Genomic DNA, 26439 nt, shown 5'->3' with positions numbered 1-26439 from the left:
ATGAGAAAACTGAGGCACAAAGTATATGTCCAGCCTAGCATGTGGGTAAAGCTGAATAACAAACCCAAATTGAATTCAGAGCCTATGTCCTCACCCACTGTGGTGTGTACACTGACAAAAGACTTAGATGTACATCACATTTATAAGACTTCTTTCTTGGTGTTCTATGATAAACAGAGATGTACTATTAAATCCCTTTTAAGATTTCCATTAATAAATAAGGATTAAATTATATATGGTATTGACCGAGACCATTAAGCTATTTTAGATACTGGAGAGAAAAAAAGAAAAAATTTGTAAATCTAGGTACAGATACAAGAACTACCTTTCATGGCATAATAGCTACTGATGATATAAATAAGCTATTAGTTTTGTTGTCAATTTTGATACATGATCATATGCACCCAGCTTGATGTTAACTATTGATCAGCATACGGTTATCTCCTCACAACCTGAATTATGGGGAACTCATCATATAAGTTACATTGAATTCACAATTCTACACTTCAATATTTAACATTTTAGTGACCAAACTTGCAAATGATTTTAAAGATACCCCCCCCACACACACAAACAACATAGTTTCCATGTAATTATTTATTTTGTTTCTTATTTTTTTTGGCTGTGCCACACGGCATGCGGGATCTTAGTTCCCCAACCGGGGATCAAAGCCGCACTCCCTGCAGTGGAAGCGAGGAGTCTTAACCGCTGGACCGCCAGGGAAGCCCCTCCATGTAATTTTTAACACGTATTTGTATGAATACCCATATATGGTGGTGCTTTTTGAGTCTTACTTTTAGCCCTTATTTAGGGAACCAAGTGGTTCTGTGCTCCCCATATCCCATCTTGGGGCTAGTGACACAAATTGCTTCTGCAGTGTCACAAACTAATACGTAGTAGAATGTTAGGAGAAACTTAACCAATAATGTTGGTCAAGTTCCCAAACACCCTTGTCTATAGAAAGGATGGATCTGAGAGCACGCATTAGGACAGTTTGCATCGTCTGGCCCGGAAAATGAGGTCATGGAACGCCCTGGTGGCTGAAAAGGGGACATGAGCTAGGCAGGTCTGGCAGGCAAGCCCCGCGCACTGGCGCAGAGTGAGGGTGTTCACCGCAGAGGATGGGCACCAAGAGGGAGTCTAAATAAGGAAGTTGGCATGAGACAAAGAGGCTCGAAAAGAGTGGGGTGACACGCTGCCAGCCTGGAGGAGTCCGTGCCTAGGAAGGGATTATTTTCATCAACAGTGATGTCTGCGGAGAGGTAAAGAGATCCCAGAAAGGACAGAGTAATAAGGAAGAGTCCAAAGAGTGAGTTTCCCTGACAATAGTTTCAGGCATTAGAGGCTCCGTGACCACGCTGACTGCTTTATGTTAAATGGAAAGTGCTGGCCAGGCACACTGTGGTACCACAACTAAGGTTACAGCTGTCAGACATTTGAAAACTATGTATTTCTTACCCAGCAGAATAGTGTGAGCACGTGACTTTTACTGGGCATGAGTTAAATACACTGAGATATCTTCAAGCTCCCACCTCTGCTGAATAGTCAATGGTAACGGGCAATTAGTATTTTCAGAAAATAATATATTTTCATTTTAAAATGTGGTACCAAAATAAATGTTTAAAGGGACATATGTAAGAAAGGTTAAAATAATAGTCAACAAGTTAAGATTTTTAGAGAGGTGTACTGACGCAGACCCATATATCTGCAACAAAGAAAACAACTCTTCAATCTCTCCATCCTCTACTTTATATTACAAATTTTGTGCCACCATTAGATGATATATTAATTTTATTTCTTTACATAAATTGAGGAAGAAACATAAAATCAGATCCAAAAATATTACATGGCATTCAGGGAGGTGTATTTTGTTGCCCACCAGAAAAATGATCTGAAATTTACTTTCAAAATTGAGACAGACTTGTTTAAAAGCACTATCCTGGCTCCTTTTTTGTTTTGAATATATCCTGGTTTTTCTCGAAGTCTCAGTAAATGGATTAAACAAGTTCTGGCTTACAAGGTTAACATTCTAGATGTTCCAAAAAATCATATTCGACACATTCTTCCAGTTGCTTCAAGACCCTTGAGCTATCTGCGACGGGAAACTCCACAAGTAGAGGGCCTCGGGTGTCAGCAGGCAGTTTACTTTGGGTTTTAAAAGCACAATTTAGAGTCTTGAAGAATGGCATCAATTGCCTAATGCTGGAAAGAGAACGCTGGCGCAGAAGAGGGAACTCGCTCTTCGTGGTGATCTCATCTGAGCTGCCGATTTCCTGCAAGAGACCCACAATGACATGGCTTTGCTAAGGGTTAGAGATGCACGCGAGGCACATGCAGGCGGTGAAAGCTAAGAGATGGGTCCTTTATGAAATTCACTGTCAGCGCTGATGGTAGCAGCATCAACTCAAATCCTAGGTCTTCAGCTGCCATCTTTCACCAGGATTTCACCCTGAGCCCAGCCCGCTGGGGCCACGGTCACCTCTCCTGCAGGCTCTTCCTCTGAGTCACAGAGGAACTCTGCGGGCAAGACTGCTTCTACAGGACTGTGTCACCCAGGAGGCTTTACCTCTTAGCAACTGGGATGAGAAAGTGACATAGAAATGCTAAAACAGAGATGAAATTTATAACCATCTCCAAGTTGGAACACTCAGTTAGGAGGCATTCTGAAAACGGTTCAAAGTCATTAAAATCAAATAGCATATGAAGTACTTCACTCACTGCCTAGCCTTTCTCCCCTCTGCCACAAATATAACTGTTAGAAAGGAAAACATTTACCCCATATTTTAATTTTAGAAGTTCGAGAATCCTGACAGTGTGGGGTTTGCATTCTTGGTGATTCTCCTCTAGATCCGACGGGAAGGCAGGGCCCTCTGTGTCCACTTCTGGAACAAATGCCCACCTGTAACTGGAGGAAAAAAAATCTGAGGTCAGGCATGCTGGCTTGGAGCCCACTTAAAGAGTTATAAACAGTTTTACTGAGATGTAAATCACATTCACCGGTTTAATGTGTACAAATCAATAGCTTTTGGTATATTCACAGAATTGTACATCCATCACCATAATCAATTTTAGGATATTTTCATAACCCCAAATAGAATCCCTGTTCCCGTTAGCTCTCACCCCTCAATCCACTACACCCCTTTGATCTAGGTAACCACTAATCTATTTTCTGTCTGTACAGATTTTTTTAGACTGGACATTTCATATAAATGGAATCACATAATACATGGTTGTTTGTGCCTGGCTTCTTTCACTTAACATTGTCAAGGTTCATCCATGCTGTAGCATGTGTCGGTACTTCATTTCTTTGTATTGTAGAATATTTCATTGTATGGACACACCACATGTTATTTATCCACTGGTCAACTGATGGACATTTCTCTACCTTTTGCCTATTATGATTAATGGTGCTGTGCATACTCATGTACATTGGAACTCACTTAAAAAAAAAAAACTTTCTTTTTTAGAGCAGTTTTAGGTTCACCCAAAATTGAGCAGAAAGTACAGAGGTTTCCCACTTGCCCTGGGCCCTGCTCTGCCGTGCACAGCCTCCCTGACTACCAGCACGCCCACCAGAGGGGTACATTTGTTACAGTCGATGAACTGACACTGACTCAACATCATCACCCAAAGTCCAGAGTTCACCTTAGGGTTCACTCTTGGTGCTGTAACTTCTATAGACTCGGACAGGTGTGCAATGACATGTATCATACGAAGTAGTTTCACCGCCCTAAAAATCCTCTGTGCTCTGCCTCGCTCTCCCCTCCCCCCGGCACACACTCAGCTGTTTACTGTCTCCACAGTCTTGCCTTTTACAGATCATCATATAGTTGCGATCAGACAGTATGTAGCCGTTTCAGATTGGCTTCTTTCACTTAGTGTTTCTAACCACAAACATTTCTACATGATTTCACTCTTTAGGGGAATAGGACAGAGAGAAGTGGCATCTGGGGCCAGGCATGAAATTAAACATATGAGCAGCTGTGTTAAGCCTACAGGAAATGTGAGCCAACAAGGGCAGAGCCAATTGGAGACGGCATGTTCCATTTATTTAATTAAAAACAAAGAGACAAAAAAATTATACAAACCCAGTGTGGATCACCAGTGGGCGACTCTGTTTTATAAGAACCCAATAGCAAAACCCACCTAAACACACACACACACACACACACACACAGAGAGAGAGAGAAAGAGAAACCCATACATAAACACTACTGTGAGCCAAATTCACCAAACCACAGATGTTGCAAGTAATGTGAAACTTGGTATTCTGAGCAGGCCCCTCGGCCACTAGTAACCCATGCTGTGGTGTCTTATATACTGTACAGGAAAGAAAAAGTGAAAATGCTCGCAAGGAAAGAAAGTCACCTCCTTCAAAGAAGACACGTGGTCTTCCCTGACTTACATCTGAAACAGCGGCATCTTGTCAGGTGGAAAAGAAAGTGCTGTGTCCAAGAATTTGCAAGCTGATAAATATAGGATAAGTTCACTCTGGGGTATCTCCCCCGTCGAGGGCCCATTTCCATCAGAGACTGAAACTTTTATTCTGTTGATTTTGTTGCTGTTTCTGTAAATTTGCAAAGAAACTCTTGTTATAAATTCATTCACATCTGCTGTGGTCCTTTTGCCTATGCAATGTCCGTAAGAAGGTTTTCCTTTTAAGAAATGGTCAGAATAGCTGGTCCCTTCACAACTACTTCAGGAAAACAGTATTTAGTGTTAGATAACCCTGCATCATAAGGTGATGTCCATTAATCTTCATATATGTGTGCAGACTGCTGTACTACTTACCTCAATGATTCATCGTCCTCTTTCAGATCTTCTTCAAGCTGTATGAATGTCTGAATCTTTAAAAAAAAATGTGAATTCAAGTTACTATTTGAGAGAGTAAACCTAGCTTAATGTTTAAAATTTATATGTCCATACAAAATAGCAAATAAAGCACAAGAAACAATCAAAAAAATGAAAAGACAACCTATGAAATGGGAAAAAATATCTGCAAACCAAATATCTGATAGGATAATATCCAAAATATATAAAGAACTCATACAACTCAGTAACAAAAAAAAAGCAAATAATCCAATTAAAAAATGGGCAGCATTATTTGCAGTAGCCAAGACATGGAAACAACCTAAATGTCCATCAACAGATAAATACATAAAGAAATTGTTTTATATATACACAATGGAATATTATTCAGCCATGAAAAAGGAGGAATCCTAGCATTTCCAGCAACATGGAAGGACCTTGGGGGCATTATACTAAGTGAAATACGAAGAGAAAGGCAAATACTGTATGATCTCCCTTATAAGTGGAATCTAAAAAAATAAAACAAGGAACTTCCATGGTGGTCCTGTGGTTAAGACTCCGTGCTTCCAATGCAGGGGGCGTGGGTTCAATCCCTGGTCATGGATGTTAACTAAACTTACTGTGCTAATCATTTCATGATATACTTCAGTCAAATCAAGTTGTACACCTTAAACTTACACACGGCTATATGACACATATCTCAATAAAATTGGGAAAAAAAAAAGAGTTTAAAAAATAGCAAATAGGGAGTTCCCTGGTGGTCCAGTGGTTAGGACTCAGCACTTTCACTGCCATGTCCTGGTCGGGGAACTAAGATCCCTAAAGCCACATAGCACGGCCCAAAAAAAAAAAAAAGAAAAAAGCAAATAATATCAAACTGCACAGATTAATTGGAATAACTGACACTGAGAGAGCAACTATGATTATAGGATAAAATATCTCTATTTAAGCAAGAGCTGACTATGCACTACCAACGTGATTGAAAATTTTGCAGATAAAATTAGATATATATGAAATAATATATTATTCCTGAAAAAGCATTTTTAAAAGCTCCAATTTTGCTTTCAAGAGTGAAATATTTGCACTTACCAATTCAGAGACCATTATTGGCCACAGTGAAGTCAAATGTTGAGGAGATATTCTTAGCAGCAAAACTCTGAAAAAAAGAAACATCTGAGCAGCAACTATGGATGTCTGTCCAACTCTGAGATTGTCTGTCAGGCGTTCTAAGGAAAGAAGATTTTAGAGATGTCACACAAATATGCAGTTCGGAGTTTCTCACTAGACAAAGAGGAATAATAAAATTGCAATTGCTTTGACATTTGACAAGAACCTCATACATGAGATGGGTGCTGGGAGAATGGTTTTGTGCCCCGTGTTTGCCCCCAGCACTGTTCTTTGTGAGGCACAGCAGTTTGTGGTTTTTGCTAAAGAAGTGAATCAAGTTCCTCTTATTCCCCTGCTGCAGCTGAGTAGAAAGGCATCAACTTCTGGCTCAAGTCAGAAATCCAGTGTGTGATCAATGAACATGTAATTATTCTTCTAAGAATATGAAACATGAGACACAGAAACTGAAGAGTCTTTGGCGAGTGATGCAACTATGAGATCATATAGATTGGTTGGCAGATGACACTATATTTTGGGGGTGAGGAATGGCAAGTGAAGTGCGTGAATAAAATAGAATTATTCAGTAAAGTTTAGATTTGATGACCATGACAAAAACTTTAATTCCTGCAGGAAAAAGAAAAAAAGGTAAACTCTCTAGTCCCTAACAGTCTTCCCCACTTCTCCACTGAAATAACTGTTTGCAGAATGTGATTTTTTCCCATAATTTAAGGTTTCTTAGGAAGATGACAAATTGCCATAGGAAACAGCTGAACTATGGTCATGCTGCTTAAGATTCGCTATAGTAAATTAGTAATAAACTTCTCTTTACTTGAGGTAGCTTAAGTGGGTTTTTACTTCTTGCCTTTAAAAATACTCTGACCAAATGAAGGATCATGCATAGATCAGACACTTGACAAACAGGTTGGCATTTTTTTTTTTAAATGGATGGATTTTATGTTTATTTTTTATTTGTTCATTTATTTATTTTTGGCTGTGTTGGGTCTTCGTTGCTGCACACGGGCTTTCTCTAGTTGCAGCGAGCAGGGGCTACTCTTCGTTGTGGTGTGCAGGCTTCTCATTGTGGTGGCTTCTCTTGTTGCAGAGCATGGGCTCTAGGCACGCAGGCTTCAGTAGTTGTGGCACGCGGGCTCAGTAGTTGTGGCTCACGGGCTTAGTTGCTCTGCGGCATGTGGGATCTTCCTGGACCAGGGCTCGAACCCGTGTCCCCTGCACTGGCAGGTGGATTCTTAACCACTGCGCCACCAGGGAAGCCCCAGGTTGGCATTTTTAAAGAGTGGTTTGTGCTTCTGGTTCTGGACAAGATGGAGTAAGTGTAATACATCCTATTTATCTAACTGCAAACAAACAAAAACCTTGAACAAAAATACATAAACCAACTATCAGAAAACAGGTGAAGGAAAGGTGGCAGGACTGGGTAGGAACCTTGGGACTTAAGGAATGACCTGGAAGTGCGTTCCATGTGGTTTTTAAATTTTTTATTTTATCCCAGCTTAGGCAATTGAAAAGAATGTAACCTGGAATGCCAAAAATCTCAACTTGAATGAGAAAAGATACCCAAAAGACACCAATGCAGACATAATACAGAGGTTGGAATTATTGGAAAAGGATTTTAAAGCTGCTATCTAAAAATACTCTAATAACCAATTATGGACACTTGAAACAAATAAGAAATAGAAAGTGTCAGCAAAAAAATACAAGATACAAAGAAAAGTCAAATAGAAATTTTAGAGCTAAAAAATAGAATCACCAAGATAGAAAAACTTACTGTTGAGCTCAACAGCAGAATGGAGATGACAGAGGAAGAGGGGAATCCAAGACAGAATCAATAGAAATTATGTGAGCTGAACAAAGGAGAGAGAAAATATCAGAAAAACAAAAAATGAACAGAGTCTCATAGACCAGTGGGACAACCAAAGATCTAACATTTGTGCACTGGAATCACAGAAAAAGAGAAAAAAGAGTATAGGTTGGAAAAATATTTTAAAAATGACTGAAAACTTTCCAAATGTGGTGAAAGACGTACATCTACAAATAAAAGAAGCTGAGTGAACTCTAAAAGGGATAAAACCAAAGAAATCATGTTCAGTCACATAATCAAACTTCTGAAAACTAAAGACAAAGAAAAAAATCTTGATAGCAGTCAGAGGGAAATTATACATTACCTAAAAGGGAGAATAATTCGAATAATAGCAGATTTCTCATTAGAAACCATAGAGTCAGAAAGAAGTTGCCATTTTTCAAGTGCTGAAAGAAGAACTTCAACCCAGAATTCTTCTATTTCCAATGAAAACATCCTTCCAGAATAAAGGTGAAAGAAAAAAAAAAAAACAACCAAACCAAACCAAGATGAATGAAGGTGAAAAAAAAAAAGGCTCAATGAAGGAGAACTAAGAAAACTTGTTAACAGATTTGCCCTCAAAGAATGGCTAAATGATGTTCTTCAGACAGAAAGGAAATGATAATGGTAGGAAACATGGAACATCAGGAATGACTAAAGAGCAATAGAAAGGGTAAATAAATGAGTATAAATAATATCCTTTCCTCTTGAGTATTTATGTTGGACAGTGAAAGCAAAAAGTGTATCTCTATCTCTTATGGTTCTAGTATGTAAACGTAGTATTTCAGACAACTATATCACATGGGAGAAAAGCAAATGGTGGTAAAATATTGATACTAGTAGATCACAGTAAGTATGTATATTCTATGTTCACTGTAATCCCTAGAGCAACCACTGCAAAAAGCTATATAAAGAGATATACCCCCAAACCACTTTAAATAAATCAAAATGGAACGCCAAAAAAATGTTCAGGTAACCTCAGGAAAATAGGAAAAGGGAAACAAAAGGAATGAAAAACAAGGAACAAACAGAAAATAAACAAAATGGCATAATATATCCTGACATGACACGTCAATTAAAAGAGACTGGTTGAATGGATAAAAGGAATGACCCAGTTGTATGTTATCTTACACAAAACTCACTTCAAATATAACAACATGGCTTCCCTGGTGGCGCAGTGGTTAAGAATTCACCTGCCAATGCAGGGGACACGGGTTTGAGCCCTGGTCCAGGAAGATCCCACATGCCGCGGAGCAACTAAGCCCATGTGCCACAACTACTGAGCCTGCGCGCCACAACTACTGAAGCCCGCACGCCTAGAGCCCGTGCTCCGCAACAAGAAAAGCCACCGCAATGAGAAGCCCGTGCTCAACAACGAAGAGTAGACCCCGCTCGCCACAACTAGAGAAAGCCCACGCAGCAACGAAGACCCAACACAACCAAAAATAAATGAAATAAATAAATTTTAAAAAAAGATAAAACTACTTAAAAATATATAATAATATAAGTAGGTTAAAGGTAAAAGGACAGAAAAAGATACAATATGCAAACATTTTAAGAAAGCCCGAGTGGCGCTATTAATATAGGACAGAATAGAGTTCAGAGCAAAGGAAAGTACCAGGGTCAAAGAGGGACATTACACAGTGGTAAGGTCAGTTCAACAAGAAGATATAACATTCCTAAATGTCTGTTCACCAAACAAGAGGTGTAAAATACTCGAAGAAAGAACTGCCAGAACTCAAAGAAGAATAAGTACTGACAACTGTAGCTGAACTTCAACATCCCTATCCCATGACTGATAGAACTCCTAGGAAAACAGTCAGTAAGGATATAGAAGTGAGCAGTACCTTCAGCCGACAGGATCTAATAAACACTTGTAGAACACTCCACTCAACACCAGCAGAACACATCTCATTACGTGCTCGTGGAACATTCACCAAGACTGCTTTATGACCCATGATATAACCGAACTTCAAGAAATTTAAATCCTACAAAGAAGGTTCTTTGACCATAATGGGATCAAACTGGAAATTAATAACAGAAAGATAACCAGAAACACTTGGAAATTAACAAACTTCTAAATTAGATACGGGGTGAAGAGGTATCAAAGGAAATAAAAAATATAAAGAAATGAATGAAAATTACAATATATCTGATTTTGTGGGATACAATTAAAGTATTGCTGAGAGGGAAATTTATAGCACTAAATGCTTACATTATAAAAGAAGAAAGCACTCAAATCTATAATCCAAGCCTCTACCTCACAAGACCAGAAAAAGAACAAAATAAAACCAAAGCAAGGACAAAGAAGGGCATAATAAAAAGCAGAAATAAATGAAACTGGAAACAAAACAAACAAAAATAATGTAGAAAAATCAATCAAATTAAAATGTGGTTATTCGAAAAGAACAAGAAAAGTGACAAACCTCTAGAAAGACTGACCAAAAAAGAGAGAAAGCAAATTACCAATATCAGGAATGAAAGTAGGGGTATCTCTAAACACATCAAAAGGATAATGAGGGACTTCCCTGGTGGCTCAGTGGTTAAGACTCCGCGTTCCCAATGCAGGGGGCCCGGGTTTGATCCCTGGCCAGGGAACTAGATACCACATACACGCTGCAACTAAGAGTTCACAAGTCACAACTAAGGAGCCCACGTGCCACAACTAAGGAGCTGGCGAACCTCAACTAAGGAGCCCACAAGCTGCAACTAAAAGGAGACCACCTGCCACAACTAAGACCCAGTGCAACCAAATAAATAAATAAATATTAAAAAATAAAATAAAAGTGTTAAAAAAAAAAGGATAATGACATTTGAATTACTGTTTAAATGGGAATGCAAAATGGTGCATCCACTCTGGAAAACAGTTTGGCAGTTTCTTATAAAGTTAAACACACGTTTACCATAGAACCCAGTAATCAAACCCTTGTGCATTTATCCCAGCTTGCAGGATCTTAGTTCCCTGACCAGGGATTGAACCTGGGCCCTCTGCAGTGAAAGAACAGAGTCCTAACCACTGGATCGCCAGAGGCTTTATTTCTTTTTTTTTTTTAATTTATTTATTTCATTTATCTTATTTTTGGCTGCACTGGGTCTTTGTTGCTGCGCGTGGGCTTTTCTCTAGTTGCGGCGAGCAGGGGCTACTCTTCATTGCGGTGAGCGGGCTTCTCATTGAGGTGGCTTCTCTTGCTGTGGAGCACAGGCTCTAGGCGCGTGGGCTTCAGTAGTTGTGGCACGTGGGCTCAGTAGTTTTGGCTCACAGGCTCTAGAGCGCAGGCTCAGTAGTTGTGGTGCACGGGCTTAGTTGCTCCACAGCATGTGGGATCTTCCTGGACCAGGGCTCGAACTCGTGTCCCCTGCATTGGCGGGCAGATTCTTAACCACTGCGCTACCAGGGAAGCCCCTAGGCTTTATTTCTAATACCAAAAACTAGAACAACCCAGATGTCCATCAGGTAAATGGATAAATGAACTGCGGTACAGCCACAAAATGGAGTATTATTACTCATTAAAAAAGATCAAACTCTTTATACACCCATGAACATACCCCACTTGCCTTTGGATGGATCTCAAAAGCACTGTACTAAATGAAAAAAGCTAATCTCAAAAGGTGACATTTACATAATACGCATGATGTATGATTCCATTTATATAACATTAAAGTGATGGAGAACAGATCAGTGGTTTCCAGGGTTTAGGGCTGGGTGGAGGGTGTGACTATATAAAGCAGTGAGTGACTTGAGGGTGTCGCTTTGTAGCGAGGGAAGAGTTCTAAATCCTGGTTGTGGTGTTGGCTACAAGAATTTGTATGTGGGATACGTTCATAGAACTAGACACACAAACACACACATAAAGAATGCATTGTAGAAACTGGTGAAATCTGAAAAAGTCTCAAGTTGAGTTATGGTAATACTCCCACATCAATTTCCTGGTTTTGATGAGGAACTATGCTTATGTGAGATGTCATCATGGGGGAAGCTGGACGAACAGTACACAGGAACACTAGGTACTATTTGTGCAACTTCTTGTGAGTCTTAATCTACTTTGAGATAAAAAGTATTAAAAAAAAAAGTGGTTTGTACACATGGGGCATATTTCATATTGATGCTCCAAATAAAAGCTAAATTCGTGAGATTATTCTTCAGCCAAGATGATCTATTTTAGAATCTCTAATATTCCTTTCTTAGCTGAGTGATAAACCTTACAGGCTTAAGGAGTCCTGGTGAGCAGAGCCAGAGAGAGCCCTGAGCCAGAATCCCTGCACCACTGTCAAGGTTGCAGAACCTCGTTTAGGCTGGCCGCATAATCTTGCTGAGCCCATTTCCCATCTGTGAAACTCGCCTGCCTCAAAGGGTACCTACTAAAGAACACAGCCTGCTGCTGGGAGCCACAGGGCTCAGATTTCAGTCCAGGTTTTGCCAGTTAGCGGCAATGCAACCTTAAGCAGGTGTTAGTCTCTCTGAGCACCAGTATCCTGATGTAAAAATGGAGCTGATAAAGGACAATGAAGAAAACTTAAACGATGGGAAGGACTTCAGTGGACCTGGAATGAGCCACACTCATCAGCTTAGAGGGAACACAGTGTTCCCTCTAGACCTTTCTGATCCCCTCATCAGGGGCCTCTGTAGTCTGTCCTCCTTTCATCCTAGACAAGCAGCATTTTATCGTCCCTCCTGTTTAAAAAATAATTGCTTTGAGCCGATTTACTGCTTTTGAGATCAACGTAAAATTTATGTCACTACGAGCCAAGATGTAAGGAGCTGCTCAGCTCTGCACCCTGAGTGCATCGATCGACCTCTTCCAGTGCTACTTGATGATGGTCAGTCGGGGGTGAGGACCCCAGAGGAGAAATGCCAGACCTTCCCCATTCCTGCCTCTTTTGATTTGGCCTCAACTATTCACCATGGTGTGCAACTTAAGAGCTTCCGGATGCCTCTACTCCCTTGACTGGGGCGTCACTGCTCCATGGGGCCAGTCAATGTCCCAAGACTGTCAGAGAATGTTCCGAATCCCATCACCCCAGGACCTCAGGGAAGCTGGGCCTGTCCACAGTCCTGGAGACAATGACAGTACAGAGGCAAGTGCTTTGCAAACTGTCAGTTAGCAAAAAACGGAAGGGGGTAAACATGTTTACTTCTTCCTCTTATTTTTTTAAAACAAGGACTCAAACAGGTATTTTTATTTTATTTTATTTTTTACTTTTTGGCTGCGTTGTGTGGCATGAGGGATCTTAGTTCCCCGGCCAAGGATCGAACCTGTGCCGCCTGCAGTGTAAGTGCGAAGCCCTAACCACTGGCCCACCAGGGAAGTCCATCCTACTTTTTCAAACATGTAGTTTTTTAAAAAAAGAAAAAAAAAACAGCACTTGAGCTATCCAAAGTGGAGGGTATTTATTTGGAGAAATTCCTCTTTCCCCAAGGACCCCCAAACCATCTCCTAGTTAAAGTCAGCATTATGCTGACTTTCATATATGTTGTATGTATATAATATATAATGTATATATTATGTTGCCTCTACTTCTCTCTCCCTCTCCAAGCCATGATTTCTCAGAATTGGATGTTTACACCCTGCCATAGTCAGATTCTCCATACCACTGATTGAAAAAGGCCATTGTCTGTTCTCTTCTTGTTCTACACATCTAATACTGTCTCTTTAGCTCTCTGGGCCTCACCCCAGGTTTTAGGAGAGTATGTGATGGGACATGGGGGAGAGAAGGCGCAGGTGTTTCTCCCAAAGTGAGAAGGCATGGCAAGGATTGTACAATGCACTGCCTACCATGCTCTCCTGCTGAGAAAGTGAACTTCACGCTGCCCTTTTGGACCACCGTCTGATGGCCAGGTGCATAAAGCACCATCACAGACGCCGCCCGTGAACTAGAGGAAATGTGGTTCCCGTTGTTCTCTCTCCCCTTTAAATCCTGTAAGGATGCAACAAAGTTCAGCTTTGACTCTGCACTGAGCAAAGTCTCTGGAGGGCTGCCATCGCCTTTAACGGCATTCCTGGTCACCCTCTGACCTAAGCAGCCTCCTGTTAGTAATTCAAGTAAGGATTTGTCAATATCTGAATATTCACTTTTATACATCTTAAGTATTCAAGACGTTAGGTCATGAACACCTTACGTGCTTTACAGGCTGAAATTATGTCAGTAGAAGTATAATGGTATTTTCATTATTGCAAATATAAAATACTGTCATAATTAATACCCACGAAAGCTGTTAATGTTTTGACCTAAAATAATTAAGACCTTTCAAGTGGTTAATCAAGTAGGGACGTGGGCTGAGAATTAATACAAATATTTACGAAAAGCACATGCTTTGTGAGCCGACAGATATTTATAAGAGCATTTTTTAAGAGGGTAGAGTAAGAGATTTATATCATAATTCTATGTGGAAACAACACAAATGTTCAACTGGTGATCTGGTAAACAAATCACAGAATGGAATACTATAGATAAATAGCAATAAAAAGAAATAAGCTATTGATAAATACAACAGAATGAATGACTCTCAAATACAAAAGAAGCCAGACTCAAAGGCTATACACTGTCTAATCACATTCACATTTATAGGACATTCCAGAAAAGATGAAACTATATGAACAGAAAGAAGATGTAGTGGTTGATAGGGTCAGGGGGTAAGCAGAGGAGATGCCTTCTGAGGGGCACGAGTGAACTTTCTGGGGTGTTGGAAATGTTCCGTATCTTGACTGCAGTGGTGGTTACGTGACTACATGTGTTTATCAAAATTCATAGAACTCTATAGCCAGAACTGTATGTAAATTATACTTTAATAAGTCTGAGCCCCCCAAAAGGATTTACACCATAATTCTAATATTTGTAAAATTGTTTGTTATACTAGTCTTCATGATATTTCATATGATTCTTGAAAGCTTTTTTGTTTATTTTATTATATTCCATTTAGGCTACGTGTCTTAAGGAAAACACATTCCTGTTTGAGAGTTCTTTTGTGTCTTGGAGGAGGATGAATTAAAACAGAATGCTCACTTTGCCACCTCAACATTTTATGAGGAGGGGGAAAAACCTTTAAAACCATGTATAATATCCACGATCATTCATTCTTGAAGCAGACAAAAAATACCGCGAGTATGAAGAAGAGAAAAAACTGCTAAGGAAAAATCAGGTACTTCTCCAAAATCTTGCTCTGTCACTGGCCTTAGTATCTGTACTGCAGGAGGGATCCAGCAGGAGACAGTGCTGAAGAAGCACTGCCAGACTTTAAAAAACAACCTAATACAAACTAATAGCATTATAGGACTTCCCTGGTGGTGCAGTGGTTAAGAATCCGCCTGCCAATGCAGGGGACACAGGTTCGAGCCCTGGTCCGGGAAGATCCCACATGCCGCGGAGCAGCTAAGCCCGCGAGCCACAACTACTGAAGCCCCCATGCCTAGAGCCTGTGCTCTGCAACAAGAGAAGCCACCGCAATGAGAAGCCCGTGCACCACAACGAAGAGTAGCCCCCGCTCGCCGCAACTAGAGAAAAGCACATGCACAGCAACAAAGACCCAACGCAGCCAAAAATAAATAAATAACATTTTCTAAAAATTTAAAAAACTAATAGCATTATAATAATTGATTTTTCTCTTGCCTTTTTTAAAAAAATAAATTTATTTATTTATATTTTATTTTTGGCTGCGTTGGGTCTTTGTTGCTGTGCGCGGGCTTTCTCTGTCTGCGGCGAGCGGGGGCTACTCTTCATTGCGGTGCGCGGCCTTCTCATTGCGGTGGCTTCTCTTGTGGAGCACGGGCTCTAGGCGTGCGGGCTTCAGTAGCTGTGGCACGTGGGCTCAGTAGTTGTGGCTCATAGGCTCCAGAACGCAGGCTCAGTAGTTGTGGCTCACGGGCTTAGTTGCTCCGCAGCATGTGGGATCTTCCCGGACCAGTGCTCGAACCTGTGGCCCCTGCATTGGCAGGCGGATTCTTAACCACTGCGCCAGCAGGGAAGTCCCATAATAATTGATTTTTAAAATAAAATTTCAGATTTACCGATATATTTCCAAAGTTCTTCTACAATCACTCTGCTGAGTACTCATTTAACGTTTGACCATACTGCCAACACCTGCCCTGGGCCCCTCTGGTTTCCAGCCACGTTGGCCACTCTGGGCCTGTCTCTGTGGGGGGCGGGGGGGGTGGGCTGGGGGAAGGGCAGGGCTTCTTACCTTGGATCAGAGGAAGGTAAAGGTGGTACTGATCAAGTTCTCCACTTAAGACGGCAAAAGCCTGGCGCTTTAGCAGCATGGCTTTCTGCTCAAAACTTGAGAACAGTTTTAAAGAACTGCTCTGCATGCCTGGAATAAATAGAGCAAATAAGTTCCATTTAGTGAGAACACTACAATGAGAGGTAAGTGATGAGAAATTCCTACTCTTCCTATCTTCCCTGGTGAAAGATCATGATCTTGATTAAGGGCATGTAGTTGTTACTCAAATATTTAAATTTATAAAAGTACTTGTTTCTTTCATGATACTGAATGATGGGGTATTTGAAGAGGATATGAGGTACAGGATAGTACTCCTAACCAATTGTGGTCAACTTATCATTACTTTCAAAAGAATTTTCTCTGCTACAAAACTGCAAAAAAGGTAGTTAAAGGCATTCGTGTCAATAGACTGGAAATAGGAAGGCTCATTCACGTAGTCCCAACATATCCTGCACATCACATTACACTCTGTGGCTGAAATGGCCCTAAAAAATGTTTGAGCTGGGCTCTGAAATACGTGGTAAAAGTTGATTATGACCAAAAGGAATTGGTCCTTTAAAGTGTGACTTATGTGCACATAACAGAAGAACTTACTCATTAAATCTTTAAACATTGTTTTCTCATGAGTCAGAAGATGGTCAATAATGGACTTCCAACTGGATATTAAAAAAAGCAAAATTAATTAAATATGCAAAGGGTGACAGTCTGATTAAAAGCATCAAGAAAAGAACATGTCCCTTTAAGATCTATTAAAAACTGCTTTCTGAAAAGTTAGTGAAAGGGATGAATAGTTTTTATATAAGGAAACGTTAAGCAAAAGCTTTTCATTTATAACCTTAACATAGGGAATGAATAACATAGGGAATAATGAATAATTCCCAGCTCACCATAAAAGAAAACACAAATTGTCAAGGTACCTTGGCTTTTGCAAGGGTTGCCCTTAAATGTGTTCACACAGATGATGTCCATACACTTGTGTTAATGGAAAGAATTGGGGTTGTGAAGACAAATACCACTAGTTCTCAACGGGCTCCCCGCAGTACAACAGGATTACAGCCATGGCCGCTGGCGGTGGCTGGACAAACCCTCAGCCCATATAGAAAAGCTGACCAGTCTCCACCGTCTACCCCTGCCATTAATGAAGACCTGTTCAGTCAAGCCAGGGGCAGAGTTACGAGTGGTTCTGCTGACCTCCAAGAAAAAGGCACAGCTCGTTCATCCTGTGCCTGTGATTCCACGGATCTCCACCGCCCGCGCAGAGCCTGGCCAGCCTCAAGGTCTCAGTGAGGACTCGGGGAGTGCAAGCCGAGAAGTGGGACAGGGACACCGCGGTGTCGCCATGGAGCTCTGTCATCTTAATGCTGGTCAAGCATTTTGTGATTACAAGATAAAGCAGTACCAGACCAAGTACCACTGGAGCCCCATGCTATGCTCTTTAGGAAAAATATGCTCTCTTACTTGAAATTCTTCTCCTGATTAAAAAAAAGACACCTCTGTAGTTTTTAAAAGACTTAATTCTGTTCCCAGAAATACACAGTTAACCTGCGAGTGGTGTCCTGTGATTTGGGTTGATGCTAGCTCTGCTTCCATTTCAGGAAAGAGAATTAATTACAGAAACCCAAACACTTTTCCACTTGAAGATTCAGGGCATGTTTTTTATCAGGACAGCATTTCTTACTGCACACAAGAAGTGTCCATCTGGAAGAAGGCCGGGTCCAAGAATAATTCCAGGACTTCTTTTTTCCAGGCTCGTTTCGTGTAGGCATAACCGCTCAGAGAGCTCAGCAGCTGGGCGCCAGCCCGGAAGCTGGGGGCATTGTAGGCGCTGAAAGGGGTGGGAAGGGGAAAGGGTCAAGGTCAGAGACGGTGCAAGGAACCCCGCTGGACACATTTCCCATAAGCTATCTTTCCACACATGGGTGGGGTACAATGGAGAAGGTGGCGTTACCTGTGATTGCGTAAGTAAGGAAAAACATAGTAAAGCAAACGTGAGATCAACGGCACTGCTTTCTCCTTCTCATCACTTCGATAAACCATGTCCAGGAGGGACGCCAGAACCTAGAAGAACAGGACCACCAGAAAACAGAAATCTCCTAAAGCAGGCGGCAATACAAAATTTAGCCCTCGGGGTATACACAACCTAACAAGGAAACTCCACGGGGCAGCTTGAGGCCAAGACTGGCTTATGAACTCACCCGGGACAGTGCAGCCCGTGCGCCCTGGCCCCTGAGAATGAACGCCCTTGCAAAGCCTCACTTCTGTGGGGGGATGACAAGTCAGATGCATATGTACCTCTGCCAGGAGGGAGAGGGCTTGCACGCTGTACACCGAAGGGGCAGACGCGGACACCATTGCTGAAGCGGCGGCAGCAGCATCTGCTGAAAGAGGCATGTGTGTTTTAGTCAGGACAACAGGTCACCATTTATGCCCCCAAAGCATCAGATGAACTTGAGTCATGAGCCCCCGCCTTTCACACTGACTCTGTACGTACGTACATGTTACGTATTCTTCTCTGCTAACATGTTCAACTTCAGCAACTAAGAATCTGGGTATTTTGATCAAATAAATCAGCACCAACTAACTGTCTTCCTCCCCACTTCTATTCTCATCACCACTTTTGGAACTTCAACATCCCCTTGGATGATCCCTCTAACATCCTGGCCTCTGAGCCCCTTAGTCTTTTCTTTTCCAGCAAGCTTATATTTTGTTCCAGCCCAGCCAGCCACTGTCGTCATCATACCCTTGACCTCATGAATTTCCAAAGTCTCCATTTCCAGCACCCTATCGTGACCACATCTTACCTTTCCTGCTCACTTACTCCTGGAATGCTGCTCTGACAATTTCCTGAATCCTTGCACAAGCCTCCAACCCCCTGAGTTCACCTCCGTAACTACCCATCAATCCCCCCAGGTCTTCATTTCTCTATCTCCCCACCCACACCTGGGGTCTATCGTCCACCTTGCGAACATCCTTAACTTTTTTGCTTCTCTCTCTCTCTGAAGCACTCACCCAGAAAAATGCAAAGCTGGCTAAACCCAATGATTGCCTATGCAGTTCTATGCGGCTAAATGCTCCGGAGAAAACCAGACCACTCTGAAAAGGATCTCACTTTATGTCATGACTGTGCAACTCAAAAATGACCTGATGCTACTAGATAACCCTCCCCCATGTCCCTCAGCGCTGTGCTGGCTTTCCCAGTCTCCAACATAATTCTTTCACCTTCTCCCTCCATAACCATCGATACCTGTCCCTCCTCAGCTGGTAACCTCATCTCATATTTCACTGAGAAAATTAATGTAAACAAACAGAAACGCCCTCAGTTTGGCCGCTATGCGTTATTAACCTGGAACATTTATATCCGTGTTCTCTGCCTTGTCTCCTGTTTTGATAGACATGTTCCTGGCTCCTGTCAAAGAACGCTAATTCCATTTACGATATTAATCCCGGCCCAATGGCTGTCGAATACTTTGCTTTCTAACTATCCTTTCACTCTTTGGTATTAATTTCTTCCCCTCTGCTGTACTATTCCATCACCATACAGATATGCTTTGGTTAACTCCAATTGAAAAACAAACCGAATAAAAGATATTCTTTGGTCCTTAGCACTACGTCATTACTGCCCTATTGACGACTAAACTTCAAAGAGTTATCAGCACCCACTGTCTCCTCTTCCTCGTCTCTGTCCTCTTCTCCATCCAATCACGCCGTCCCACCCCCATCAAATCCAGGGAGTCTCTGTCCTTATCTCACGCTACTTCTCAGCAGCCTTCCACTGCATTCCTACGCCCTCATTCTGGAAACACTCTCTTCTCATAGTTTCCATGACTCCATGTTCTCTTGGTTTTTCCTCCTACGCTGGTGACCTTTTCTGATTCCTTCCCAGACATCTCAAATTTAACACATGCAAACCCAAGCTCCATCTCCCTCTCCAAAATATTCTTGCTTCAGACTTTTCCACATCAATCAATTGTTTAAACCAAAAACGAAAGCCATGGGACTTCCCCGGTGGCGCAGTGGTTACGAATCCGCCTGCCAACGCAGGGTTCGAGCCCCGGTCTGGGAAGATCCCACGTGCCACAGAGCAACTAAGCCCGTGCACCACAACTACTGAGCCTGCGCTCTAGAGCCCGCGAACCACAACTACTGAGCCCGCGAGCCACAACTACTGAAGCCTGTGTGCCCAGAGTCCGTGCTCCACAATGGGAAAAGCCACTGCAATGAGAAGCCCGCGCACCGCAACGAAGAGTAGCCCCTGCTCGCCCGCAACTAGAGAAAGCCCTCGCGCAGCAATGAAGACCCAACGCAGCCAAAAATAAATAAAACAAACAAAAAACCAAACAACAAAAACCCCAAACTCATCCTTGTTTGCCTTTTTTTTCTTTAAACTACCACTTGCAATCCATCGGCAAGTTCTGCTGACGCTGCACTCACACCAGTCCGCCTTTCTCTAGAGCCCATGCCTCTAAGCCAACATCTTCTCTTGCCCAAAGCACCAGGAAATCCTTTTAACTGAACTCCCAGTTTCTCTTCTCGGTTGCTGCAGCCCATATTGCTCCCGGCAGCCAAACTGATGTTTTCTGAAAACTCAATAAGATCCTGTCACTGCTCCAAACACTTTAATGGTTTCCCACAGCAAGCGGGCTGGTGGCCAAGCTCTTAAGTGTGCTCTGCATCAAGCCCGACAACCTTCCACCCCCGCTCTCGCCCTGACCTCGCATGACCACGCATTAGGCTCCAGCCAAGCCGGTCTTCAGGTTTCTTGGGCCTGGCCCACTCCCACCTCAAGGACTCGCCATCCCCTCTGGGCAGCGCCTTCCCAGATCTTTGCCCCCTTACCCTGTATTTCTCAGCACAGCTGACACTTCCTTGGGGACATGTTCTGTAACATCTAAAGTGGCCCCCAGCCCAACTCCAATTAAAAAAAAAAACTTTCATTTTGGAGTAACTTTGGATTTCCAGAAGAGTTGAAAGATACCTTTGTTCATTTACTTTGGACTATCACCTTCCGCGTCACCCCTGCAAGAGCAGAGGCCCTGCTCATTTTGTTTCCTGCTGCAGCGCCAGCATCTAGAACATAGTGCATGGCACATGCCAGACACAAACATACAGGAAAGACCCTGCACGTGTACTGCAAACATAAGAACTCTAAGTGGAGAAACACATCATTTGAAGCCTCATTCTGTTTCATGATTTAGACGGCCAGTATGCATACTTAGTTTGGTCAAGACTGAAACAAAATATAGTGTATGATCCAAAGAGTCTTTTGGTACTCTATAATTTGCTAATTAAGTCTTACTGAGAAGCCCCCAAATCACCTCTAGCTTTGGAATTCTATGCTTTCTTTTTTTAAATAAAAATCAGGTAATCATTTTACTACAGTACCGTCTTGAGGTTAAATTTACTTACTGCACAAAAGCCAGGCCCAGTGACACTTGACTCAGCACAGCTCAGCTGCACTGGTGGTGGAGAAGCAGTTTAATCCCTATATCAGTACCTACATCGGAAATAACTGAGGGCAGATGAGCCAAGGAGATGCACCAGCTCTCTTTCCCTAGAACCACAGCTATAATCATAACCGCAGCCTGAGAAAGCATTAGGTGTTGGTTTACATTAGTAAATGATAGCATACTAGTTATAGGATCTTCATTACAGAGTAAAGTATAATTATTTTCTCATGTAAACCACAAAACTAGCTGTCAAACAAATATGGCAGAAGTAATGGAGGGGGTACTATGGCCTGCCTGTCTAACACCATCCTTCCTCCTCCTGGCAAGAGAAGCCCCTCCTGGGTGGGAGCCCATTTCTCGGAGCTCCAGGGCACCAGCCTTTCCTCTCCTCCTCTGGGTCAGCCACAGGCCCAGAAGAGCCAACCGGAATCTTTGCATGAGACTTGATGAACTTCATCTGAACACCTAGCTCCCGCTCTGACTAAAACCAGATGTTGACGCCTGGGCTTTTCCTGTACATGAGCCAGAAAGTTTTGTGCTGCTGTGTTTCTACACGCCTGAAGTGGGTTTCGTTTACTTGCAAGAGAAAAGAGCCCAGACTTCTTGACACACCTTCCTTCGTATATTAAAAGCCACAAATTCAGCTTTGTTTCTGCTGATATAACTACCGCTAACAATAATGACAGAGGTCATAAAATATGACAGAACTAGCAGTTTTTGAACATTTACCTTGTGGAGGGCACTGCGCTATGTAGTTCCGACTGAGAACTTAGATGTAATTTTTTTGCTCGTGTTAACAAAACTGAGACCAAACTGATTTTCTTGTCCAGTGTTGAGCAACACGGTACTGGGCATACTTTCCTGTCTGTGTTAAATAACACTGAGAACTTGCAAAAATAACTACTTGCTCTAAGATATGCCTAATTCTGAAAGAACAACTCAACCAACTATAGTGGCTCACTTACCAAAACGAGCCGCATCTCATCAACATCGACTTCTGGACCCTCGCCTAGTGCTGTGCCCACCAATGCAAAGGTATCTTATCACTAACTCTGCTCAGTCCCCACCTGGAAAGATCTGCCACAGACAACTCAGCCAAGGCCCTACAACCTTATAAATATCCTCCCCAAATTTCCCCTAGAGTTGAGACACCCCTGTGACTCAGCCAAGTTTCTCCCTCACTGCAGCAGGTCTAGTAACCTGAGATTTGCTTGATGATACATTCGTCTGGTGGTCTTTAGGGCACCGGCAACTGACAACCTGCCCTGTTGCGTTTAATTCAGACTCTTCAAGAGTATCTCTGGCTGATCAATGGTCCTCCGAGTAAACAGATGAGTCTCCTTTGAGAGTCTCCAGACCATTCTCCTAGGAAGCTGTAACTAATTATAAGGCTGGGCTGCGCCCACTCTGTGTGGCCTCCATGATAAAATCTTCACCACCCGGGCAATGACCAAACACAAGGATCATCGAGAGGCAGGGGTGTGTTGGCCAGAAATGAAATACAACATCAACTGCCTGATGACAGTTAGCTGGTTTACTAAGTTTTCTTTCCACGGTTCCACAAAAAGAAAAACATACATTCTCCTGTTCTTTATCCCACACAGATTTCTATCACTGAGTCCGTGTAAATTATCCTGGGAAGTCACTTTCTTGGACCCCCATCTCGGCTCAGTGAGGGCTTAACACGGTAGCATGGGCCACTCGGGACCCTTCCAATGGAATCCTACTGTTTATTATACATACAACGTATGTTGTAAGAAGTAAAGCCAGTTTACTTTTAAGGCAAAACTAGACCCACTAGCTGGCACTGGGCATTACTTTTTGACCCTTCTACACCTACCGTGCAAATCTTCCTCATCATCAGATTCTTCTAGGGAGATCTGAGGCTGAGCCTTCACTTCCAGGTTTCTGCTCAGCCAGCTGGTTTGTTCCAAGGAAGAGCCAGCAATGTTCCCGACAGCTTCTAGAATTTTTTGAGTGACTTCCTGAGAGTAGTCAGGAGAAAGAGGAAAGGAAGTTAGTTAAGGAAAAGAATCTTAAGTGCCTAAAATAGCACCATCCGATATAAATATAATGCAAGCCGCAGCTGTGAACCATGAAGGTAATACCAAGTTTTCTAGGAGCTACATTAAAAGAAGAAACAAGTTCATAATGTTTAACACAATATATCCAACAGAGTATCGACATATAATCAATATAAAATTATTAGCGAGGTTACGCATTCTTTGTTATGCTAAGTCTTTGAAACCCGCTGTGTGTTTACAGTTACAGCACATTCAGTTCAGACAAGCCACATTTCAAGGGCTCGACAGCCACTTGTGGCTCAGGCTACTCTCTGGCCAACTCGGGTAAAACAGAGACACAGGAAGTCACAGAGGCACAACGCATTTGGCAGATTAGATTTCCGGTTTCTTTAGGACCATGGATTCTTGCTAGAAATGCGCCTTTGAACAATACAAGAAACAAAACTGCATAAATTAAACTGACTCGAGGGCGAAGTGAGGAGTCATCCGTATCAGGAGTACCATCAGGAACGAATGTGGTCAAGTAGCTGGGACAGAGGTAGAAACACTGAGCGGGTATCATCGAGTGTTGCCAGCTAAGAGGGGCTGTACATCCCTGACGTCTGAGAACTGAACAGTCCTGACTTCCACTATGAGCCCAGCAGCTGTGTTCGGGCATGAAGCAAGAGAACGTCTGCCTGCCGGTGGCAAGCGGGGTGCACCTGCGGGAACTGTCCGCGGAGCACCTGGGCAGAGGTGTGGGGTGGATGATGGCAGCAAGGAAGGTCAAGAATAGATGGATGGACCTGGTGATGGTCATACTGAGTGAAGTAAGTCAGAGAAAGACAAATACCATTTGCTATCACTTATATGTGGAATCTAAAATATGACACAAATGAACTTATCTACGAAATAGAAACAGACTCACAGACAGAGAACAGACTTGTGGTTGCCAAGGGGGCGGGGCAGGGGAACGATGGAGTGGGAGTTTGGGGTTAGCAGATGCAAGCCATTATATATATAGGATGGATAAAAAACAAGGTCCTACTGTATAGCACAGGGAACTATATTCAATATCCTGGGATAAACCACAATGGAAAAGAATATGAAAAAGGATATATATATGTGTATAATTGAGTCACTCTGCTGTACAGCAGAAATTAACACAACACTGTAAATCAACTATACTTCAATAACATAAATTCTTAAAAAAAAAGATCAAGAAAAGGGGTTGAGGACTTAGAAGAGCTCCCATTTCAAGTGCAGTGAATGGATGGGAAAGAAGTTGGGGTGTCTGGAGACAGCAGGAAGGAGTCAGTGTCAGGGAGGCTGGGACCTCGTGGGGTGGAAGCAGAGGCCCACCGGCCCCCTGACCCACAGGAGCGGAGCGAGCTGCACCAGCTGCGGTGGTTAGTGCCTGTGGCCACAGTCTGGCCCGATGGACTGGAAACGGAGGGGCCGCGGCGGGCAACAGCCCACGGAAGGGGGTGGGTTTCCAGGTGAGTGCAGGAGGTGCTACCCGAGGGCTGGGCTGCAGCACTTGCCCTCGGATGATGCTTTCTTCTCTACCGGTTGAGCCAAAGGAGTCACTGTGCTTCACGCAGAACTCCGGTGCTTCAGAATCAGGGACTGGACAGATACTTCACAAACACCAGGGACCACAACGACTAGCGGCAGTATCACCAAAGCCATAAACTACACAACCCAGTTTAAAGACTTTGACTCAAAAAGCTCCTCACTCAAGGATTATAATGGTTGCAAAATAGTGATTTTTCTAACTCCTTCATTACTTCTATGTATTATTGGTAGTTGGCATGCTACTCAAAGGAGAAGATTTTCCTTCTCCTATGGGTGAGTTTTACTTTTGTTTTTCAGTGTTTCTGAAATTTCCTGTGAGTCTATATTGCTTTAAAAAGACGGGGGTGGGGGGGGCTTCCCTGGTGGCACAGTGGTTGAGAATCTGCCTGCCAATGCAGGGGACACAGGTTCGAGCCCTGGTCTGGGAAGATCCCACATGCCGCGGAGCGACTGGGCCCGTGAGCCACAACTACTGAGCATGCGCGTCTGGAGCCTGTGCTCCGCAACAAGAGAGGCCGCGATAGTGAGAGGCCCGCGCACCGCGATGAAGAGTGGCCCCTGCTTGCTGCAGCTGGAGAAAGCCCTCGCACAGAAATGAAAACCCAACACAGCCAAAAATAAATAAATAAATAAAATTAAAAAAAAAAAAAAAAAGACGGGGGAAGGTTCTAAGGAAAGGGATCTGTGCATAAAGATAGACTTATTGTTCCAATCATGCTGCAGAGTAAGTCCGCACACATCCGTGTACAGTGGGAAGCGAGAGGGTGCCTTGTAAACTGCACGGTCGACTGGTCAAGTCTAACACGAGAACCTTCATCAGGAGATTGTATAGCGCCCTCTAAAGACAGTAACGGAGGGAATCAGACGTGGGAACAAATGCAAATCTAAGATCTGGTTCTGCGCAATGTTTACTATCTCCAGTGAGACCCTCTAAAGGTGGGCGATACTGCTGGGACAGTAACAGCCTGCCAGACTTGCACATACAGACCTGCAAATCTTTTTGATCCTTCTTGCTCTCCAGGTTGGGAGTTCTTGTTACGAAGTCGTTCAGCATGCTGTTGAGAGACAATCAGCTTCAGACCAAGAATGCTGCAGAAATAAAAACATGTTCCCGAAGAAAACTACGGTGACGTGAGTGCTGGGACACGGTACCTGAGAAGCAGAAAATAACCAGGGGGAGCGAGATTCAACTGCACGGACTCCTTTAACACACCCAACAGCGAAGGGAAGTTTGCTTGCAAGGCTGTTGCTGGGAGCCTATTTAAAAAAAAAAAAAGAAAGAAAGAGAAAATATCCAACCGTGAACAGATCAAAACAAAACGTTACTTATAAGCACATTTTAGATCCAGGTGGTTGGAAAGCACAGGAAGATGGCATATCTGCCTGACCTGTTTGCTCTTCTTTAAATTACAATAAACACAA

The 26439-nt window shown here is 42.8% G+C and overlaps 1 protein-coding gene across 1 annotated transcript in view; it reads right to left on the bottom strand.

Moving 5' to 3' along the window:
- Positions 1-1759: 1759 nt before the first annotated feature.
- DOP1B (DOP1 leucine zipper like protein B) overlaps positions 1760-26439 on the bottom strand; it is a 107598-nt gene continuing 82918 nt past the window's right edge. Inside the window, 13 exon segments of the mRNA XM_036851233.1 lie at positions 1760-2273; positions 2776-2905; positions 4406-4567; positions 4792-4847; positions 5899-6035; positions 15951-16079; positions 16584-16645; positions 17668-17814; positions 17938-18047; positions 18282-18364; positions 23277-23421; positions 26006-26072; positions 26170-26274. Coding sequence (XP_036707128.1) covers positions 2022-2273; positions 2776-2905; positions 4406-4567; positions 4792-4847; positions 5899-6035; positions 15951-16079; positions 16584-16645; positions 17668-17814; positions 17938-18047; positions 18282-18364; positions 23277-23421; positions 26006-26072; positions 26170-26274 — 1585 coding nt within the window. The 3' untranslated portion in view covers positions 1760-2021.

This window comes from Balaenoptera musculus, chromosome 4 (genome assembly GCF_009873245.2).
Source record: "Balaenoptera musculus isolate JJ_BM4_2016_0621 chromosome 4, mBalMus1.pri.v3, whole genome shotgun sequence".
In the NCBI taxonomy this organism is placed as follows: Eukaryota; Metazoa; Chordata; class Mammalia; order Artiodactyla; family Balaenopteridae; genus Balaenoptera; species Balaenoptera musculus.
Note: the sequence above shows the minus strand (reverse complement) of the source record. Positions and strands in the feature narration are given on the sequence as shown.